The sequence below is a fragment of the Ruditapes philippinarum genome, unplaced genomic scaffold (assembly GCF_026571515.1).
Source record: "Ruditapes philippinarum isolate M1 unplaced genomic scaffold, ASM2657151v2 ctg5081_1_1_1_1, whole genome shotgun sequence".
Classification (NCBI taxonomy): Eukaryota; Metazoa; Mollusca; class Bivalvia; order Venerida; family Veneridae; genus Ruditapes; species Ruditapes philippinarum.
The window spans coordinates 44224-64681 of NW_026857336.1; the positions used below are offsets into that span (position 1 = coordinate 44224).

A 20458-nucleotide genomic window follows, 5' to 3' on the forward strand; every position below is an offset into this window, starting at 1 on the left:
AAATGTATAACATAATTTATTTTAGTAATATTCTTAGAAATATTTCATGCAGGTAATTAAGTAAAGTAGTTTTACTTTCACATAATTAATTGGCTTATGAAATATTGCATGTGACTTTATAAAGTAGTTTTGGTTTCATATTGCATATTCACAAGTTTTTGGGTGTCTTTAAAAATCAGTGTAGTAATATCGTTTGTTAGAAAGGAACTACTTTTATGATGTCTTTCCAAATAAGGTTTGTGATTTAAAATTATTTGTAAAAGCTAGGTAACAATTAATAACTTTATTTATTTTATTTGTTTTTGATATGGGACTGCAGCATCTCAGATAAGGAGATTATTACAGTTTCATTTTGTTTATCTATTAAGTGTTTATTTTGCTAACTACAGTGAGTACATATGTATATGGTATTATATGACCAATCTTAGAACTTAAAGTAATTAAAGTGATGTTTTGGTCAAAGATGTACAATTGTGTGTTAAATGACATGTTTTTAATTGTCTTTATTTTATGTCTTAAAACCAGAAAACAAAGTGTCATTATAATTTATAGTAAACAAAATTATACAGGCCAACTTAGGGAAAAATATCAAAGTTAAATGTATTACAGGCCCGTCGTCACGATTTTGTGATTGGTGCGGCCAATTTGATTGTTTTTAGGTAGAATCTAGGGGGGTACGGGGGCATGCTCCCCCGGAAAAAAAATTATTCTAGGATGCTCTCAGGGGCGTTTTCCCGTATATTTGGCACAGTTTACAGCCTACCGCTAGTACATGTTATAGTAATATGTCAACGATTTTTTACAGATTTAAGTGCGTCGTAAGTTTTAAGGGTGAAATTTAAGGTTCGCATGACGGACGTACAGGTGTACATAAAAGATGAATGCATGTAACTGATATTTGGCAAATGAAAAATAAACAATAACTGATGTTATTATAATTCTTTAGATGCATTTTTATCTGATGATTATAAATAAACAAATAAAAGAAATATTACAGTACGTGGATTATTGTTTAGCATAAATCACACAATGGTATAAGCTTAAATAACAATCGATGACATGATGGAAGAATAGTACATAACGAGTCAACAATAACCACTTTTTGTTTAGCAGTAACTTGTATTTTGTTAACAATAATCTTACACAACACAGAGTCTCATTTTATGTAAATTTTCCAAAAACACATCGCCGTCATTCTCTGGTAGTAATGAACTCATCGGCAATTACACGTAAGTTGAGTGGATTTTAACTTGAGACATTGTCGATCTCAGGTATGTTTTAATTCTTCTGAACGCCGAGAATGTCCTTTCACTGGTAGCATTAGTAGCAAGCATTACTAACAAAATCTAGCACCGACTGTTCTGACTCAAATTTCAAAATGTCGGGTAGAGTAACAGTACTATTTACTGATTTGGCAAAATGTGAACGTAGCAGCTGAAGCTGCGCATCTATAAGATGTCTCGGATAATATCGTTACCACAGAACCATGTTCTCTAGTGGACTCGGTCTTCAAACGTTGTGCGGCCTATATACGTACGTTTGAATTACGCGATATCCCGGTTGGTCAAATAACTCTTTAACACTGGCGATGGCAGGATCGATTGCTTCAAAGTTACGGGGTGGTAGCCAACATCGTGCCCCATCTCGAATCGTGTGGGCGCCTTTCTCTTGTGTCCTGTTGTTTCTTCGAGTCATGTTGGTATATTACCGCGCACTGCATAAGGGGCCAGTTAAGTGCCAAATTGCTTATCAGCGATGCGTGTTTTTTTTTGTTTTGTTTTTTTCTCATTTTTGGCCAAAATATTGGTCCGGCCAAGGCCGGACCGGCCGGACCATCGACGACGGCCTTGTATTAGTGAAGGAAATGCAGAAATCAATGAAAACTTCTTAAGTTCAAAACTTTCACAGAAATGATAAAGTGTTTTTTCCAGAGTAAAACTCCTTGAAAATTGTCTAAGTTTCCACTTTCCAGAGTTTCCAGAACTGTTTCATGATTATTTCTTTTGAAGAAAAAGTCAAGTTCCAGAGTTCTCCATGAAAATTGTTCCAGATCTCGAGTACTCTGTAATTACTATGGAAGTTAGCTAATATTTCCATGAAAGTTCATGAAAATTCAGTTATTTTCCAGAGTTTTTCCAGACAGACTGGAAAATCTACAGACAGGAATTGTTTTTACACATTTACAACTTCAAAGCTTCAAACTTTGAGATGCATTAATGTATTTTTTGAGTGAACAGATAGAAAAATGAAACGAAAATATCCTGATATGAGGGTTCTGTGCAATAGTAGCTGTAGCATATCATTACATAGATGTTCAGGCTGGCCTGTCTCTATACTGTTGCACACATTTTAAACCCTTACATCCATTCTCAGGCCTTTAAGGTACATGTATGTAGTTCTTGCAATCAAAAATGAAAATACAATTGATTAAAAGGTTTTAAGAAGGGAGACAACACATCAACACCAGGTTGGTTATATTTATTTATTAGAAAATGAAAATTGACTAGTTTACAATTCCAGGTTAACTAACTGATCCTTAAAACATTTTGTGTATTTAAATTAAGTACATGTAGTTTCAGTTTCACATAAAACTAGTTATTGTCTTATGAAACATTGTGTGTGTCTTTATATAGAATTTTTGGTGTTAAATTGCAAAATGGGTTCACAGGTATTTTAGGTGTTATCTAAAATCAGTGTAGTAATATCATTCCTTTCAGAAAGGAACTACTTTTATGATGTCTTTAGAAATAAGGTTTGTGTTTTACAAATCATTACTAGACTAGATAGATTAAATAACTTTGTTTATTTTATTGTATTTTTCTTTAATTGTTCATATTTACGTGGACTTATTTATTTTTCTGTTTATTACATCCGCTTTTATCATTTTTACTAAACTGTGGTGGTGTAATGGTAGTTTTCACTCAGGATCACTCATTGAAATAACCAGAACACAGTTCAGCTTCCACATCATTCCTGTGCAGACTGTCAAGCAGTTTACCAGTACTAGTTGCCTCAACTTTTGCAAGGAACTAAAAACTTCTATACATGCCAGAGCAGAGGTACACTTTGAAGTACTGTAGAAAAGATTTCATGATCAGTCACAACGAAAGTGACCTGCACCGTCTTGGAAACATACTCCAGTCCAACGCTCTACTTATTAATGAATAAAATAGATTTTTACTCTTTTACCAACACAGCCTTTATTTATGTCTTTCATATTTGCCAGGAAGATTACTTGCATGATATTCTTCCTTTTGTTTGAGCTAGGGGTCAGTGGGTCAAGGTCAATAGTGCCAATAATAGATTTCTACACATTTGCTTAAACAGTCTCTTTTTTTTGCCTGATGTTTCTCATATTTGAAAGGATGATAACTTGCATGGTCTTCTTCCTTTGGACTGATGTAGGGATCAGTTGGATCCAGGTCACCTGTGGTAAAAATAGATTTTTACACTTACGCCAATACAGCCTTTATTTATAGACAGATGTCTTTCATATTTGGGAAGAAGATATCTTGCATGATCTTATTCCTTTGGATTGAGTTAGGGGTCAGTAGATCAAGATCAGGGGTGCAAAAATAGATTTCTATACATTTGCTCATTTGTGCTAACAATAGTTTTCACACTTTTTTACAACCTTTGTAAAAATAATTACCAATTTCTCATATTTACATGGAACAAACCTAAGTTTGTCCTTTAAGTTTTGATGGAATTTGGGGTCTCTAGGTTCAAGGTCAAGGTCTTGCATTTATATATATATTTGATAAAGTTTAATTGCTAAGTTGAATATTTTTCAACTTCATCTCAAGTCATAGCAATGACTTGCCAACTTATATTTTTCACATTACAAAATGCTATGAATGTTAACATTTATTTACAATTTTTTTGCAATTTTTCTGTCCGATAACTGAGTGAATGGGTAAACCTTTTTTGGAAAATTCTTACTGACAAGAATCTTAGCTTGGGGCATGTGTTTAACAAACACGTTTTTGATTTACTTGAATCAACTGTCCTTGGATGGTAACTTGAACCTTTGTTTACATAACAAAATTCAATAACAATGCAAAAAAAACAACAGGTATGGCAGATTTTAGTTACATAAATAAAATGTGATTTGAAATGTCAGGTTTTCATGTGCCTACATAGCACAACAGGCAGAGCATCTGTGAGCCTGTGTAAGTGTTGTAATTATGTATTTACGTGTTTGAACCATGATTAAGTAAAAAATATGTATTTAGTATTTTAAGTTTCTTTTTCAAAAAAAAATAAAAAAATCTTAATTGTTATGACACAAGTATGGTTTGTTTTGTTTGAAGTACATTTCATAAGAATAGTTTTTTATACCAACATTAATTGAATATGCACTTGTGTAGAGGTCAAGCAAAATGTCAACTATCCAGAGGAAAGTGAAAAGAAAACTGACTACATTATTAGAAATGTAAAGGTTGTAATGAAATAAGGAACCTTGTAATGAAATAAAAATGTTATATTTTGATCCTTGTAATGAAATAAAGAATGTTATATTTTGATCCTTGTAATGAAATAAAGAATGTTATATTTTGATCCCTATATTCATATCATGAATATTTTATAATCATAGTATTTTAAAGTTTAATTTATAAAATGTTAAATGAAAAAAAAACCAGAATTTTTTTTATATTGATGGGTACAAAATAAATGAAATTAAAAAGAAAAAAAGAGAAATAAATGAAGTAGAAATTTAGAATAAATATTCAAATGATCATTATAATAATAACGACTTTTTTTTAAAGAGGAAACACAGTAAGGCAAGCCCAGTCTCCCCTTTGAGCCTCTCTCATAATGTACATATTACATACAGTTACAATGAATGTATAAACAACAAACTATTAACAACATTATATCAACAAAATATAACAGAAAGACAAAATAAATAAAAAAAAAGATGCAAAGAGAAAAGAATAATTACAGAATGTAGTGTTCGAATCTATGAGTTCAAATCTTTGAAGTTACATTATCTTTGATTTGACAACTGAGCCACAACTGCCCCCTAGCACCTGCTTAAGCGGTACTCAATTTTCAACACTTAAAAGTACTGGAATCAATGATTCGCAATGACCAGAAAAATATAACAACCCCTATTATTTTTAGCTTGACAATTCAAAGAATAGAGAGAGCTATTCAGTATTGTACACACTCCATCATCTGCATCGTCATCACTCTTTAATTAAGTTGTTGTTTGCAAGTTGGTTTCTCCAAAACTATTGAAGGGAACTGGCAGAATTTGTAATTATCTAGCATATTGGGCACACTTTCCATGACTCTGAAGTACCTTTTAACAGAGTTATGCCTCTTTTATTATTGTCAAGCACTGAGAATAGTTGAGCCGGCTGCCTTATGAACAACTCTTGTTTATTATTGTGTTGACCTTGACCTTTAAATTTCTTCTCTTACAGTGTTCCAGCGTTGATACCCAACCTTGATGTGAAGGACACTGCATATGACAGTGTGATAGTTGTAACAGACAAGGTTGAAAAGTTAGTTGGAAATTTGGAATGTCTCAAAGCACCGATAGAAAATTATGCTAAGGTAAGATATATTTTATAATTATATAGACCATTAAAAAAGGTTAGAGGGACAATTCCAAATAATGAGCATTTCTGAGGAACAAATATTCACCATTGGTAAACATTTCTTAGGCACAGACAATCCTCAGTGGTAAGCAGGTCTGAAGGTCAAACATTCCCCAGATTTTAGAAGGTTTTAGGAATAGACATCTGACTGAGATGCTTGCATTTCTGAGGCACAGACAATCTAGACTTAGGTGCAGACATTACCTACATTACCTAGTGGCAATCATTTCTGAGGCACAGACAATCTAGACTTAGGTGCAGACATTACCTACATTACCTAGTGGCAATCATTTCTGAGGCACAGAACAATCTAGACTTAGGTGCAGACATTACCTACATTACCTAGTGGCAATCATTTCTGAGGAACAGACAATCTAGACTTAGTGCAGACATTACCTACATTACCTAGTGGCAATCATTTCTGAGGAACAGACAATCTAGACTTAGGTGCAGACATTACCTACATTACCTAGTGGCAATCATTTCTGAGGAACAGACAATCCTAGACTTAGGTGCAGACATTACCTACATTACCTAGTGGCAATCATTTCTGAGGAACAGACAATCTAGACTTAGGTGCAGACATTACCTACATTACCTAGTGGCAATCATTTCTGAGGCACAGACAATCTAGACTTAGGTGCAGACATTACCTACATTACCTAGTGGCAATCATTTCTGAGGAACAGACAATCCTCAGCGGCAAGCCAGTTTGAGGAACAAACATTCCTGAGTTGTAAGCAATTCAATCTGAGGAACAGACTGGATACACTAAATGAACCAAGTGTTCAACCACTTCATATTCTACCCTTCTACTTTAGCTCCAAAAAAAATAATCAAGAAATTTGTACCTTCTAAACTCTAAACACTGTTAAGGTGGCATTATATATGTTTCGTTTTGCAAATTAACCCTTGTGAAGTAAAGTCTGGCTCTAAAACTCAGTTTAGAGAACAAGACTTGAAATTTTATCAATAATTACTGTAAAGCATAATTTGATTATCTAAAAAAAAAAAACAAACCCATCCCGATATAAGGTTCTACTGTTTTAAGTTTCCAGGTAAATTTTGCTACACAGAATGCCTTTGCCTGACATTATCTTGCATTACAGTATAAAGTTTCTGACATTATCTCTCCTTACAGTCAAGTTTCTGACATTATCCCCCCTTACAGTCAAAAGTTTCTGACATTATCTCTCCTTATAATAGTCAATAGTTTCTGACATTATCTCCCCTTTCAGTCAATAAGTTCTGACATTATCTCCCCTTACAGTCAAAAATTTCTGAAATTTTCTCCCCTTATAGTCAGAAGTCTTTGACATTGTTTTCCCTTACAGTCAATAGTTTCTGACATTATCTCCCCTTACAATCAAAAGTTTCTGACATTTATCTCCCCTTACAGTCAATAGTTTCTGACATTATCACTTTTACAGTCAAAAGTTTCTGACATTATCTCCCCTTACAGTCAAAAGTTTCTGACATTATCTCCCCTTACAGTCAAAAGTTTCTGACATTATCTCCCCTTACAGTCAAAAGTTTCTGACATTATCTCCCCTTACAGTCTAAAGTTTCTGACATTATCTCCCCTTACAGTCAAAAGTTTCTTACATTAACGTCCTTACAGTCAAAAGTTTCTCACATTATCTCCCCTTATAGTCAAAAGTTTCTGATATAATCTCCCCATACATTTAAAAGTTTCTGACATTATCTTCCCTTACAGCCAAAAGTTTCTGACATTATCTCCCCTTTTAGTCAAAAGTTTCTGATATTATCACCCCTTACAGTCAAAAGTTTCTGACATTATCACTTTTACAGTCAAAAGTTTTTGACATTATCTCCCCTTACAGTCAAAAGTTTCTGACATTACCTCCCCTTTTAGTCAAAAGTTTCTGACATTTTCTCCCCTCATAGTCAAAAGTTTCTGATATTATCTTTCCTTACAGTCAAAAGTGTCTGATATTATCTCCCCTTACAGTCAAAAGGCTAACCATAAAAATGTCACACATTTTCTTTAACCATAAAATAGACATTAAAGGGAGAAAATAATTTGAAAATTCTGTGATAAAACTGATTGATTTGGCTCCCTTTTTTTCTAGTGATTTGGCTCCCTTTTTTTCTAGGAACATTTATAAGCTTCAACTGTTCTATATTTTTCTCAAATATTAGTTATCGATGTAAAATACTTTTAGATCGAGTCCTGCTTTTTTACATAAAACAAAATGGTCCAATGACTGTGAGTATATTGACTTTTTGTTTTGACTAATGATGCTAATTGTTGTGTTAATATGGAGTAATAAACATTTAGCATGCTGGCATCAAATTAAATGTTAAAAGTACACATGTTTACAGTGTCCTTTACTGTTTAGGTGCCATTTTGCATTGATAATGTTATCTTTACTGTGTATGAGTGCCTTAATTATATGATGTTTACTGTGTATGAGTGCCTTAATTATATGATGTTTACTCTGTATGAGTGCCTTAATTATATGATGTTTACTCTGTATGAGTGCCTTAATTATATGATGTTTACTGTGTATGAGTGTCTTAAATTATATGATGATAACTGTGTATGAGTATCTTAATTATATGATGTTTACTCTGTATGAGTGCCTTAATTATATGATGTTTACTCTGTATGAGTGTCTTAATTATATGATGTTTACTGTGTATGAGTATCTTAATTATATGATGTTTACTCTGTATGAGTGTCTTAATTATATGATGTTTACTGTGTATGAGTGTCTTAATTATATGATGTTTACTCTGTATGAGTGTCTTAATTATATGATGTTTACTGTGTAGGAGTGTCTTAATTATATGATGTTTACTCTGTATGAGTGTCTTAATTATGTGATGTTTACTCTGTATGAGTGTCTTAATTATATGATGTTTACTGTGTAGGAGCATCTTAATTAAATGATATTTACTGTGTAGAAGTGTCTTAATAATTAACCAGGTTTTCCGAAGGAAAAAACTGGTTATTAGATTGAGGTATGTCGGCGGGCGGATGGGCGGGCGGGGGGTGGGCGTTAACAATTTCTTCTGTGCGCAACTCCTCCTACATTTTCTCAACGGATTTTGACCAAACTTTCACAGAAGCTTTGTCATCAAGTGCCCTGGCGCATATTGTCGGAGTTTTGCCATTGGATAATATTTGACCTAATTATGGCCCTTTGTTGTTTTTTCTTATATAGAATATATAGTGAACAATTTCTTCTGTGCGCAACTCCTCCATCATTTCTCAACGGATTTTGACCAAACTTTCACAGAAGCTTTGTCATCAATCAAGTGCCCTGGCACATATTGTCGGGGTTTTGCGATTGGATAATATTTGACCTAATTATGGCCCTTTGTTGTTTTTTCTTATATAGAATATATAGTGAACAATTTCTTCTGTGCGCAACTCCTCCTATATTTTTCTACAGATTTTGACCAAACATTTACAGAAGCTTTGTCATCAAGTGCCCTGGCACATATTGTCCGGGTTTTGCCATTGGATAATATTTGACCTAATTATGGCCCTTTGTTTTTTTTCCTTATATAGAATATATAGTGAACAATTTCTTCTGTGCGCAACTCCTCCTACATTTCTCAACGGATTTTGACCAAACTTTCACAGAAGCTTTGTTATCAAGTGCCCTGGCACATATTGTCGGGGTTTTGTGATTGGATAATATTTGATGTAATTATGGCCCTTTGTTTTTTTCCTTATACAGAATATATAGTGAACAAATTCTTCTGTGCTGAACTAGTCCTACATTTCTCAACAGATTTTGTTCAAACTTTCACAGAAGCTTTGTTATCAAGTGCCCTGGCGCATATTGTCAGGGTTTTGTGATTGGATAATATTTGACCTAATTATGCCCCTTTGTTTTTTTTCCTTATACAGAATTATCAATATATAGTGAACAAATTCTTCTGTGCTGAACTAGTCCTACATTTCTCAACAGATTTTGTTCAAACTTTCACAGAAGCTTTGTCATCATGTGCCCTGGCGCATATTGTAGAGGTTTTGTGATTGGATAATTTTTGACCTAATTATGGCCCTTTGTTTTTTTTCCTTATACAGAATACATTTTTTCCTTATACAGAATATACAGTGAACACTTCTTCTGTGGCAATTCCTCCTACATTATTCATGTTTTACATTGCACAAAGTTACATTGTTTATTGCTTGCATTTGTATTACAAATACAACATATTTATCTACAATGGAGATAATTGAAAACCTGGTTTCGTGGTATTGCCATGTTTCTTGTTTGATATTAACTTTGTAGGAGTGTCTTAATTATTTGATGTTTTCTGTGTAGGAGTGTTTTAATCATGTGACCTTTCAGTGTAGGAATGTCTTAAAAGTTTTCTACACGAAATCAGATTTACATCAGAAACTCGTAACAGTCAAACCTTAGTTGAAGACCACCATGGGGAAAGGATACATTTAGAAATCCATTCATTGTGTTATCCTATGACTCTTTCTCAAAATTGTGTTGACCTATGACCCCTTTTCAAAATTGTGTTGACCTATGACCCCTTTTCAAAATTGTGTTGACCTATGACCCCTTCTCAAAATTGTTATCCATTGACAATAATATTGGAAGGATATTGTAATGTTGTCCTCCGTCCCAATCTCATATTTTAGCGTCACTTTATATAATTTCCATTAAACTTGGCAGGAATGTACATGAACATTGTTTCTATTTATAGAAAAATGAGGTTCACCGAATGTCGTAGAAAACCTACCCATATTGGTTATTAAGTTATGGCTCTTATGTTATGGCTATTTAGAGATAAGTTATTTTTAGGAAATTTTTAGGTTTACAACAATCTAGAATAACCCACCTGCCTACCATTTTTCATCTTGGTTGTCTATATGCTTGACAGGGTATACTGATTTATAAGTGAAAAAAAAGGCAAGTATGATTGAAACTGTTTTAGAACACTGATTAAATAGACAAGCGGTTACAAATGTTTTATGTCTATATTTACTAAATTTGAAAACCACCAGAAGTCACAGGTGTAACTTACATTTTGACTGATTGAAATTAAAAAACAAAATGTAATTTATTGTTTTGTTCTTGTTTGTGTACAGGTGGACAGTATAGATGATGTGGTTCTGATACAAACTGATGTGGTACCATCTGGAAGACTAGTAAGTTGCTATATATTGTATTAAAGGCACATTTATAATATTCCTCAGAAATGGATATATATTTTTCCATCTTTAGAAAGGACAAACATGAGTTTTAAAATATAAATATAATGGTTTCAAGCATGTAAGATACTTAACACCGGGAAAAAGTAGCACTGAATATGAAAGTCTTTGTCATAAAAGTAGTCACCAAGGTGACTGGTCCAGAAGTTACATGATTGTAATCTTTTTACAGTGGTTAATCTCCAACCCTGCTAATTTGTTTTGGTTTGAATTTTAAACAATCAGGTCATTTTTTGTCAAAATTGTGAAGGGGCCTGGGCCTTTTCATTTTGTGAAAAAAAGCGCGATAAAAAAGATATGTAATAAAATTGTGAAAAAAAAATGACATATTACTTGGCATTTTGCAACATTTTGAAACCGGAAACGGTTGATTATAATATCTGACCTGTATAAAATCTGCTATAAGTCAGTACATTAAACCGGTTCACATGTGCAAAAACCATTTAACTTGATTAAAACTATTTCTGTGTTATTGAAATTGGCATAGGTAAACAATGTATTTCGAATACAAAGTCCCAATATTTAGTGAAATCTCTTTTGAAATTGTGAAATTTTTTTGCCACGTTGTGAAAAAAAGTGCAATTTTGAATTGTGAAAGGGCCTTATAACTGCCCTGTGATAGAAAGGAAAAATGCCCTGCAATCCATACAAAAGTTCAAGGGATTTCAATATCAAAATTGAAAAAAAATGAGCTACAGTACAGAGCCTGATCAGATTGCTCAGAATAATGCATAGAGGAGCACCTGAGGTTTTCCAGCACCAGTAAAGCTTGAATGTCACGTTATTATCTGTACAGACTGTTGGTTTGACGTAAAACCCTGCTAAGCAACAATTTTTTTTCACAGTGTAAGTGTGACTTAAAAATCCAACAAAACAAACTTTTTTAAAATGATTACTTACAAAATAATACAATACATTTTTGCATAAGAAGATATTTGAGCCTCGTCATGACAAAACCAACATAATGGGTTTGCGACCAGCATGGATCCAGACCAGCCTGCGTATCCGAGCAGTCTGATCAGTATCCATGCTGTTCGCTTACAAACCCTATTACAAGTTGGGAAACTTATAGCGAACAGCATGGATCCTGATCAGACTGCTGGTCGCAAACCCACTATGCTGGTTTTGTCGTGACGCGGCTCATTTATATTTTTAAAATAGATATGGTCACCTACTGGACCTCTGGACAGAGATTATGATGATGTTAGGAGGTTTTATGATGCCGGGTATAAAGGTATAAAAAGGTATGATATTAGTTTCTTCATGAATAGTAAAGTTTGATGCTAAATGGTTAAGATTGTCAGCAAATACCCATTATCGCTATTTCTTTGGTTCATAAAGAATTTATTTTAGTTCGATTGTGTAGGAAGCTATGTATTTAAAGAAACACTTTCGAATCCGTTCCTTGAACCAACCAGTTCTGAGCATTGAGTGCTGTTTCTTGCACGAAAAAACAACGCCTTGCCCCTGATGGGGTTTGAACCCAATGTAGCAATGGTTGTCATCATATTATATTATGACTAGCTGTTTGCCACTGTTGGTTTGATTTGTATGATTTAAGATTAACTTTGGCAAATGATAATGGTTGTTATAACTAGCTCTTCACCACTGTAGGTTCACTTTGTATGATTCAACATAAACCTTGATATCTGTATGATTATGGTTGTCACCATAAAATAAACATATAATAACATGTTCCTGTACACTATGGGTTCAATTTGTATGATTCAACATAAACCTTGATATCTGTATGATTATGGTTGTCACCATAAAATAAACATATAATAACATGTTCCTGTACACTATGGGTTCAATTTGTATGATTCAACATAAACCTTGATATCTGTATGATTATGGTTGTCACCATAAAATAAACATATAATAACATGTTCCTGTACACTATGAGTTTGATTTGTATGATTCAAGATTAACTTTGATATCTGTATGATTATGGTTGTCACCATAAAATAAACATATAATAACATGTTCCTGTACACTATGAGTTTGATTTGTATGATTCAAGATTAGCTTTTTGTAACAGTAATGGTTGTCACTATGTAATAACTTTAGGTAATAAAGTAAGGCGTTAAATTGATCTTGACCTTGAATTTTTTTGTAGGAAGTATTTTTCTTTCAAGGTATATAACATATTTATACGTATTACATGAAAGCTATTCGATTCTGACTTGACCAAAAATATTAAAAGTTTTAGATAATTCAGTAGATAAACATTCTTGCCTGCTGAGACAACATTTTTGCCATTTGTTCAAGTTATCTATTCTCATCTGTTTTTGTTTATATATCTAAAGCCACACAATTCAAAAGCTATTTTTGATAGAATATAAACAAAACAATAATTCATGAAGCATTCTTTCTATTGTTGTGGTAATTTGTTGTGCATATTTTGTTTATTTTCTTTATTTGTGAAGTTATTTTTATGCTCCCCAAAAATTTGACGTACGTCCTGAATTCATGGCTGGCCCATAACTTCATTATTTGAAGTCCGATTTTACAACTATTTCACAGAAATGATCACCACAATGAGACATTGTGTCCGGTGCAACATTTGGGTCCCTACCTTGAAGGTCAAGGTCACAGCATGACCTTGCAGCAAAATCATGTCCGGCGCATTACTTTGTTATTTAAAGTCGGATTTTACAACTATTTCACAAAAATGATCATCATGTTGAGACAATGTGTTGTGCACAATATTTGGGTTGTTTTTACACTTTGAACTTTGTCTGTGGCATAACTCTGACACAACAAGAGGTATACCTTCCTGTGTCCAAAACCTAATCGGGGAGCATCACCCGGTTCAACCGGCTCTTGTTTGCCTTTTGTCTTATTTTGCCTTATTTGTCACATTCATATAAAAGAAATAATTAAGAATTTGTTAGTTACTACTATTCCCCTGATATAGACAGAGGGTTACAGATTTATTGTTGTCAGTTTGGTCAGTATAAACTAAATAGGGAGGTGTGTGTTGGGAAGGGGGGTTGCAATCTAACTAAACAGAACAAAAGAAATCAAAGACTCATTTAACATAGATTAAGGGGCCAAAACATAGATTAAGGGGCCAATCAGCTCCTGTATTAAACATAGAAATATAATTATAGAAATAGACTCATATTCCATTTAAACATCTGTGCTTCAGCCCAACTTTAATTTATCATTATTTATCTGACGCAGAAAACTTCAAATATTTCAGTTAGACTTAAAATTTATGTTTGGCTACATACTATTGAGAAGCGGTGCAGTGCATCCAGGACATTTGCCCCCTCCATCCCAAGTCTAAAAATGCATAATTGGACGTTTGTCCCCCATTTTAAATGTAAAGATGGACACTGTGCTACACACCTACCTCCACAGCTTTGAAAATGAATGTCAAATGCAGTCTCAAGCATATGTGTAAATGAAAATGCAACAATAAATGCTTAATGATGTATTTGATGTAAATATATATATGTATAAAGATATATATATATGTGTAAGTTAAAGAGTGCATTTGATATACATTAAGCAAATTTCAAACTGGAGGGGGGGAGGGGGTAAGTGTCCATTTTTTCATTTCCATCAGGGGGCAAATGTCAAATGATGCATTTTTAGACTGGGGGCATTTAAGTGCCCTGGATAGGAAATGTCAATTAATGTGCAAGGTCCCCCAGAAAGTTGAAGGAAAAAATTCTTATCATTTGATGTTGGCACTATAAGTTCTGTACTTATTAGAGTATTATATTAACATTGAAATTTTTTCAGAGCAATGAAGGCAGGAAGCAAGTGGCCTTTGTTTGTTAGACCAATTGACAAGACGTTCCCCGAGGCTGGTAAATGTGCGACACTTGGTGCCCTTCAAGCTGCTTATGTGGTATTTATATAATTTTAAGCTTATCTATTTCAAAGTAAAGAAAAGTCAAGCTATTTTGATAGTTGAAGGCGGCAGTGGTTGTAGTTGTCATCATCATACATAAAACTTTAATGTAGCTCATTATTTAAAAGTTATCAGCATGACACTTGGAATACTTGCCTTATCTTCACAAGGTGCAGTTGTTAAACAAGGGACATAATTCTGAAAGGTACATTTTTGAAGGTATGCCCCTCTTTTAACTTTGATTTCTTGTCAAAATTGGTTATTTTAACAGTTTAACATTAACACCTCATGCAGTGCTCCTGTCTAAATATGTCCTGGTACCATATCAAAAAACATGGTCTGAATTCATTACTGCATGGCTGTTTATAGTTAAGATATGCAGTAAAGATTTTCAACAAAAATATAGACTTTTGCTATGTCTGGCATATTTTATTTGTGTACTTCCATAATCTGCTTTGATGATGACATGTATTGTATGTGTAACTCCTCTAAAATGAATGGGAGAAAATGTCATGAAAGCAAGTAAAGATTGGACTCTATAAGACTCATATAACCAGATAGAATGGTACTGGGAGAAAATTTTATATAAAGAAAAAATCATATAACCGAGTAAAGATGGTACTTGGAGAAAGTATCATATAACAGAGTAAAGATGGTACTTTGAGAAAATGTCATATAAGTGAGTAAAAAATGGTCATAAAATTTGTAAAGATGGTACTCTATATATCTTGAAATAACCTTCTCTTTGAAATGATATGGATTATTGAATGTTTTAAAATTTCAGTTTTTATGAATTTGCCGTAATAATGTGTTACTAGTTGATTTATTTTATGAAAAGCCTTTAGAAATCCGTGAAGATGTACCAAACAGGGCGAAGAAGGTGGATAAGATTGGAATCTGGTGTGACGACCTTAACAGAGTCAAAGCTGGAATTGAAAAACTGAATGCTCTTGAAATGGGCAGGTAATATAACAAAAAAAAAACAGTGCTTGTTTCGTATCCACATAATTGTATATCTATTGGCTAGTTACTTTGGATACAGTATGGAGTCAGGCCAACCTGCACACTTGTGAAGTATGTACAGGCTCTATACTGACAATGGTTGCTTAACTTTTGCATTTTGCATATGATATTTCTCAGATTGCCAAAGTCTTGTGTAGGGTAGAATAAATTTCATTTTTTTGATTATCGTTTTTTTATTTGCTTCTGGGAAAGTTTGTTATCTTTGCCCCATTGGAGTCCCTGTGAAAAATCTCAACTATTATATATTAGTTGAGTTATATTCCTACATGAATCAATGATGAAAAAACTCATACATGCCATATTTCCAGCCACCGAGAAAAAGCAGGGCTTTTGGACCAAAAATATCTACCTATCGAAAACCTTGCTATAATTTGCTATTTTCATGTTTAAAACAAAGATAAATTACAAGTACTACATGACTTGTGTCTGAAATGTGCTACATCCAAATTTATATACAATTTCGTAAATGAAATTAGTGACATGGTTAGCATTATATGTTATTATACATCTGTAATTTATTCATATTTTAATCATACGAGGGTTGTCCCAAAAGTCCGTGACAAATTTTATAGCCGGTTCTTTTTTAACGCCAATAGAAAATAATTCACAAATATAACCGTTAAGTTTATTATTTAACATTACAACAAATCATTTACAAAAAATCTACCCTAGTTACTTAGAAATTTTCAGTATTAACGACATTGGTTTGAGTTGCCGGCGCACGTCAAATAATTTACATTTTGTTATGAATAGGCTGAAATTAATTACGTATATTTCAAATATCTGATGATGTGTCTGCACAATGTCACGTTGACTTCCTCTGCTGCTATGTTTAAATCATCTCTGAAAATTTTAGATTAATAACTTAAAAAACGAAAAGATACGAATAAATGAAAATATTTCATATAAAATAGGAAAGTTAAAATGGCGACGTTCGAAGAATTTGCGGCGCAGTGAACATGTCACTCAGGTTTCATGACTATTTCGAGATGACACATGTAACGATTTTCAACAAATATACCAAATATAACAGTGTAGCAACATATTCTGAGCATTTGTGTACAAAAGGCATGAACGGAACCAGAGCTTTGCGCTACAAAAAGCTAAAATAAGGAAAACACGGATAGGAATCTTCGTCGCCTATTTCCTACAGCTAAAAACAGGAGTAACGAGACCGGAAGTTCGCATATAGCAAAAATTAATGTATGCCATCCAAACATTCAACAGACATTAACAACCACATGATTTAAGTCAGAAATTGACGATTTATGGGTACCATTATTGCGTTGAAAGCCATTGAGAGTATTTGAGAAAGGCGCCTTATATTGATTTAACGCCGTCTTTGACGTTGGACGTGCGCCGCGATTCAGTTAATTGCCATGGTGTTTATGGCATATTTTTGTTGTTTGTTGATAATTATCTATGAAAATTTGTGAAAATGTTTAAATTATATGGGTTTATAACATATTAAAATATCAAATTCGTACCTATTTTATTTAGCTTTTAATCAATCTTGTCACAGAATATTGGGACAACCCTCACATATTATACAATTTTTTCGAAATCATGAAAGTGGAAAAGATTAGATATAATTTTTTTTGCACTGGAATTAATTTTTTTTTGCTCTGGAATTTAATGTGCAAAGAATTCTTGATGGAAATATCGGTAATGGCTAATGCTGTTTTGATTTCCTGTTTCACTTTAAAAATAATGTTATATGTATTTATGTATTTTGAATAATTAGAGGCTGTTTAGCTATTATATTTCATACATTTATTGTGTTCTTTACAGAAAACAATTACAGTTATATGTAAACTTTTTTTTTTTTACTTTAAATCCCCTTGGTAACCTTGATACGTCAGCATCAAACTCTGCTAATCTTTGATTTCCTATTAATTACTTTTTATCTAAAGACATTACATCATTCCTTACTTCAATCAACTTCAAAGACAAAACACTGACACAACATTCAAGACGGAGATACGTGTCCCAAAATATTGAAACGTTACGCATTCAATATCGGATGCCTTTTCTTTGTTTAGCGCCTGATTGACACTGATTGACAGGATCATTGAGAGAGAGTCATGTCATGCATTCCTATAATAATAATAATAATAATAATAATAATAAAGGTTTTATTTAAAGAGGCAACATAGTTGGGCATGCCCAGTCTTCCCTATGAGCCTCTTAAATATACAATGTACATAATATAAACATTTACAAACAAAAGGTATGATAAACAACAACAAAACTGCAAATACCATGTTACGAGTTAAGAAACATGTAAAATGAAAATCTAGAGAAAAAACATTATATAAGAATATAAACATTGCAATTCAGATATACATTTATCATTTTATAATACAACTTGATGTGTTTTATTCCCACCAGAGAACCACCATTTCAGATAATTATTTTTGAACTACTGTAAATTTGATCCTTAGATCAATTCCTTTGTTTATTGTTGACAGCTGTTGAAAATAATTGAAGTATGTCGGAGTAATTATCAACTAGTACCCTACCGTTTTTATCGTTGTAAATGTGCTTAAAATACCAAGTGTATTGTTAAATTACGTTTTATGTTTTTAATTTTTTATTGCTTGGATTCTTGAAAATGGGGGATTTGATCCCATGGCGGGATATTGGGGAACAAGCCTAAAAATCGGGGGATTTTTCTCCCCAGCAGAGGATATGGCATGTATGAAAACTGCATTGTTATATATCAAATTATCAATACAGTTTTCAAATGCTCATTGAATGTTTACTGAGTATAACTATTAATAAGAACAAAGAAATTTTCCAAACCCTGGGATAGTTAATGTTATCAACCTTTCTAACTTTTTTTTTACATAAGACCAACAGAGCTTTATATAAAGACCAAGGGGAAGATATAGTTAAGTAATCAATATGAAAAATAAACTTTATTGTGCTATATAAATTTAGTAATAATTAGCAGGTTTAGACCTGTAACAAACTTTAAGATATATGATTAATTAATTTTCACAGTGTGTCACAGATATTGAAAAATGTTAATAATATAGAGGATATTGTACACACTGTGAAAATTAATTAATCATATATCTTAAAGTTTGTTACAGGTCTAAACCTGCTAATTATTACTAAATTTATATAGCACAATAAAGTTTATTTTTCATATTGATTACTTAACTATATCTTCCCATTGGTCTTACTGAAATCATTGAAAAAGTTGAATGAAATTATGTTATGCGAACCTCTGCCACTTTTGCGAGTAAAGGATTATTTACCCCTCATTGATAAGTTCTGTGCAGCCGGAAAAAAAAATGGGTAAAAAAAGATAAAAAATTACTGAAATTACGTTATCATGTACAAAAATGTATTGTCAGGGTTATGAATTCTTAGTAACAAGAAGTTATTGTATCAAGAAATTACAGCTTCATGTGTGTGTGCCTTAAATGCATTAAAATAGAGGAACAATTATTAACTTAACTTGCTGATATCAATAGTGATTGTTTAAATAGAGCGTAGCCAACTGGCCATATCTGTCTAGTCTGGTGGGCACAAAAAAAAAGGGCTGCCGACTGCTACACCATTGTGATCCGTCACCGCACCAGTGTTGGCGTCTTTCCCGAAAAGGTAGCTAGCAACAGCTACCTGGACAGTAGTCATATGCTTGTCTTCAAGATTAAGCCATGCATGTTGGCTGGCCACATCCGTGCAGTCAGGCCAAACAGTCTGGACTGTGGATAACTTAAGTTTTAGCTTGTCTGTTTGTAAGAAAAAGTGAAGGAATTATGATGGCTGCATCATGATTGTCTTAGCTATTTTGATTACAGTGCAAGAACATTAATGTGTCCCATAATTCAAACATTTTAAAAGTTATCAACACAAAACTTGAAATACTTTCTTAAACTGACAAAGTTTTTTAGACAAGGGGCATAATTCTGAAAGTTATAGTTTTAATTATGCCCCTTTTTAACTTCAAGTGACATTTTGCCTATCCAAGTGTAAATGGTCAGTGAACAGGTAAAAGATAGAAATAACTTGACATTTTACCATAATTATATTTTTTTTCATAATTTTTAAATATAATATTTTACTATGAAAAAATAATCAACCTGAATGGAAACACCAACGTTCTGTTAGTTAGCTGGATAGCTCTCTCACATAAAATAATCCTGATGAGATTCAACCAATAAGGGTTTTGGGGATTTATTGAAGTGATTTGAACCTGTTGACCATTGTGGCCAATAGCCCCATTTAAAACTGTTGTTCAATAAACAACTTGTTTTTATATACAAAGTTAATATAAATGTAAAATATTGTTATTTAGGATTGTGACTCGAGACATAGGCGGTTCGGATCCAGAAAGAATGGCTGCACCAAGAGTTGAAGAATATGTGAAAAATATCTTTCAAGATACTGCCATTAAGGTAAAATATTCTTCTTGCATGTTTTTGTATTTATAGTGTAATATGATGGCATTGATGCATTCCAAAACAGTGTTTGGGAGTTGCTTTTTTTTATGCCCCCACCATAAAATGGCCTGGGCATAAAGTGTTACCCTGTTCTGTCATTCCAGCCTTCTGTCATCATCAGTTTCCATTCATTATCTTGGTAAAGGTTGCTCACATTTAACCCAAATTTGACATATGGATATATCTTAAGAAAATGCAGGTCAAGTTCGAATTTAGTCATGGTCAGATGATTTTTGACTGGCCTGGTACCAGACAGGATGTTGAGGTACTCGAGGATATGGCCTGGTACCAG

General features: G+C 33.0%; 1 protein-coding gene across 3 annotated transcripts in view; it reads left to right on the forward strand.

The window, feature by feature from the left end:
* The window catches only part of LOC132749416 (putative aminopeptidase W07G4.4), a 50101-nt gene that overhangs the window by 3122 nt on the left and 26521 nt on the right, over positions 1 to 20458 (forward strand). The window contains exons 1-7 of one of the 3 annotated variants that reach the window (XM_060739145.1): positions 89 to 235; positions 5433 to 5565; positions 10696 to 10755; positions 11980 to 12062; positions 14575 to 14683; positions 15525 to 15649; positions 20022 to 20121. In XM_060739145.1, coding sequence (XP_060595128.1) covers positions 216 to 235; positions 5433 to 5565; positions 10696 to 10755; positions 11980 to 12062; positions 14575 to 14683; positions 15525 to 15649; positions 20022 to 20121 — 630 coding nt within the window. In that variant the 5' untranslated portion in view covers positions 89 to 215. Of the gene's footprint in view, positions 1 to 88; positions 236 to 2600; positions 2753 to 5432; positions 5566 to 10695; positions 10756 to 11979; positions 12063 to 14574; positions 14684 to 15524; positions 15650 to 20021; positions 20122 to 20458 lie in introns of those variants that run through there. The other 2 variants (XM_060739146.1, XM_060739147.1) reach the window with 2 other exon arrangements.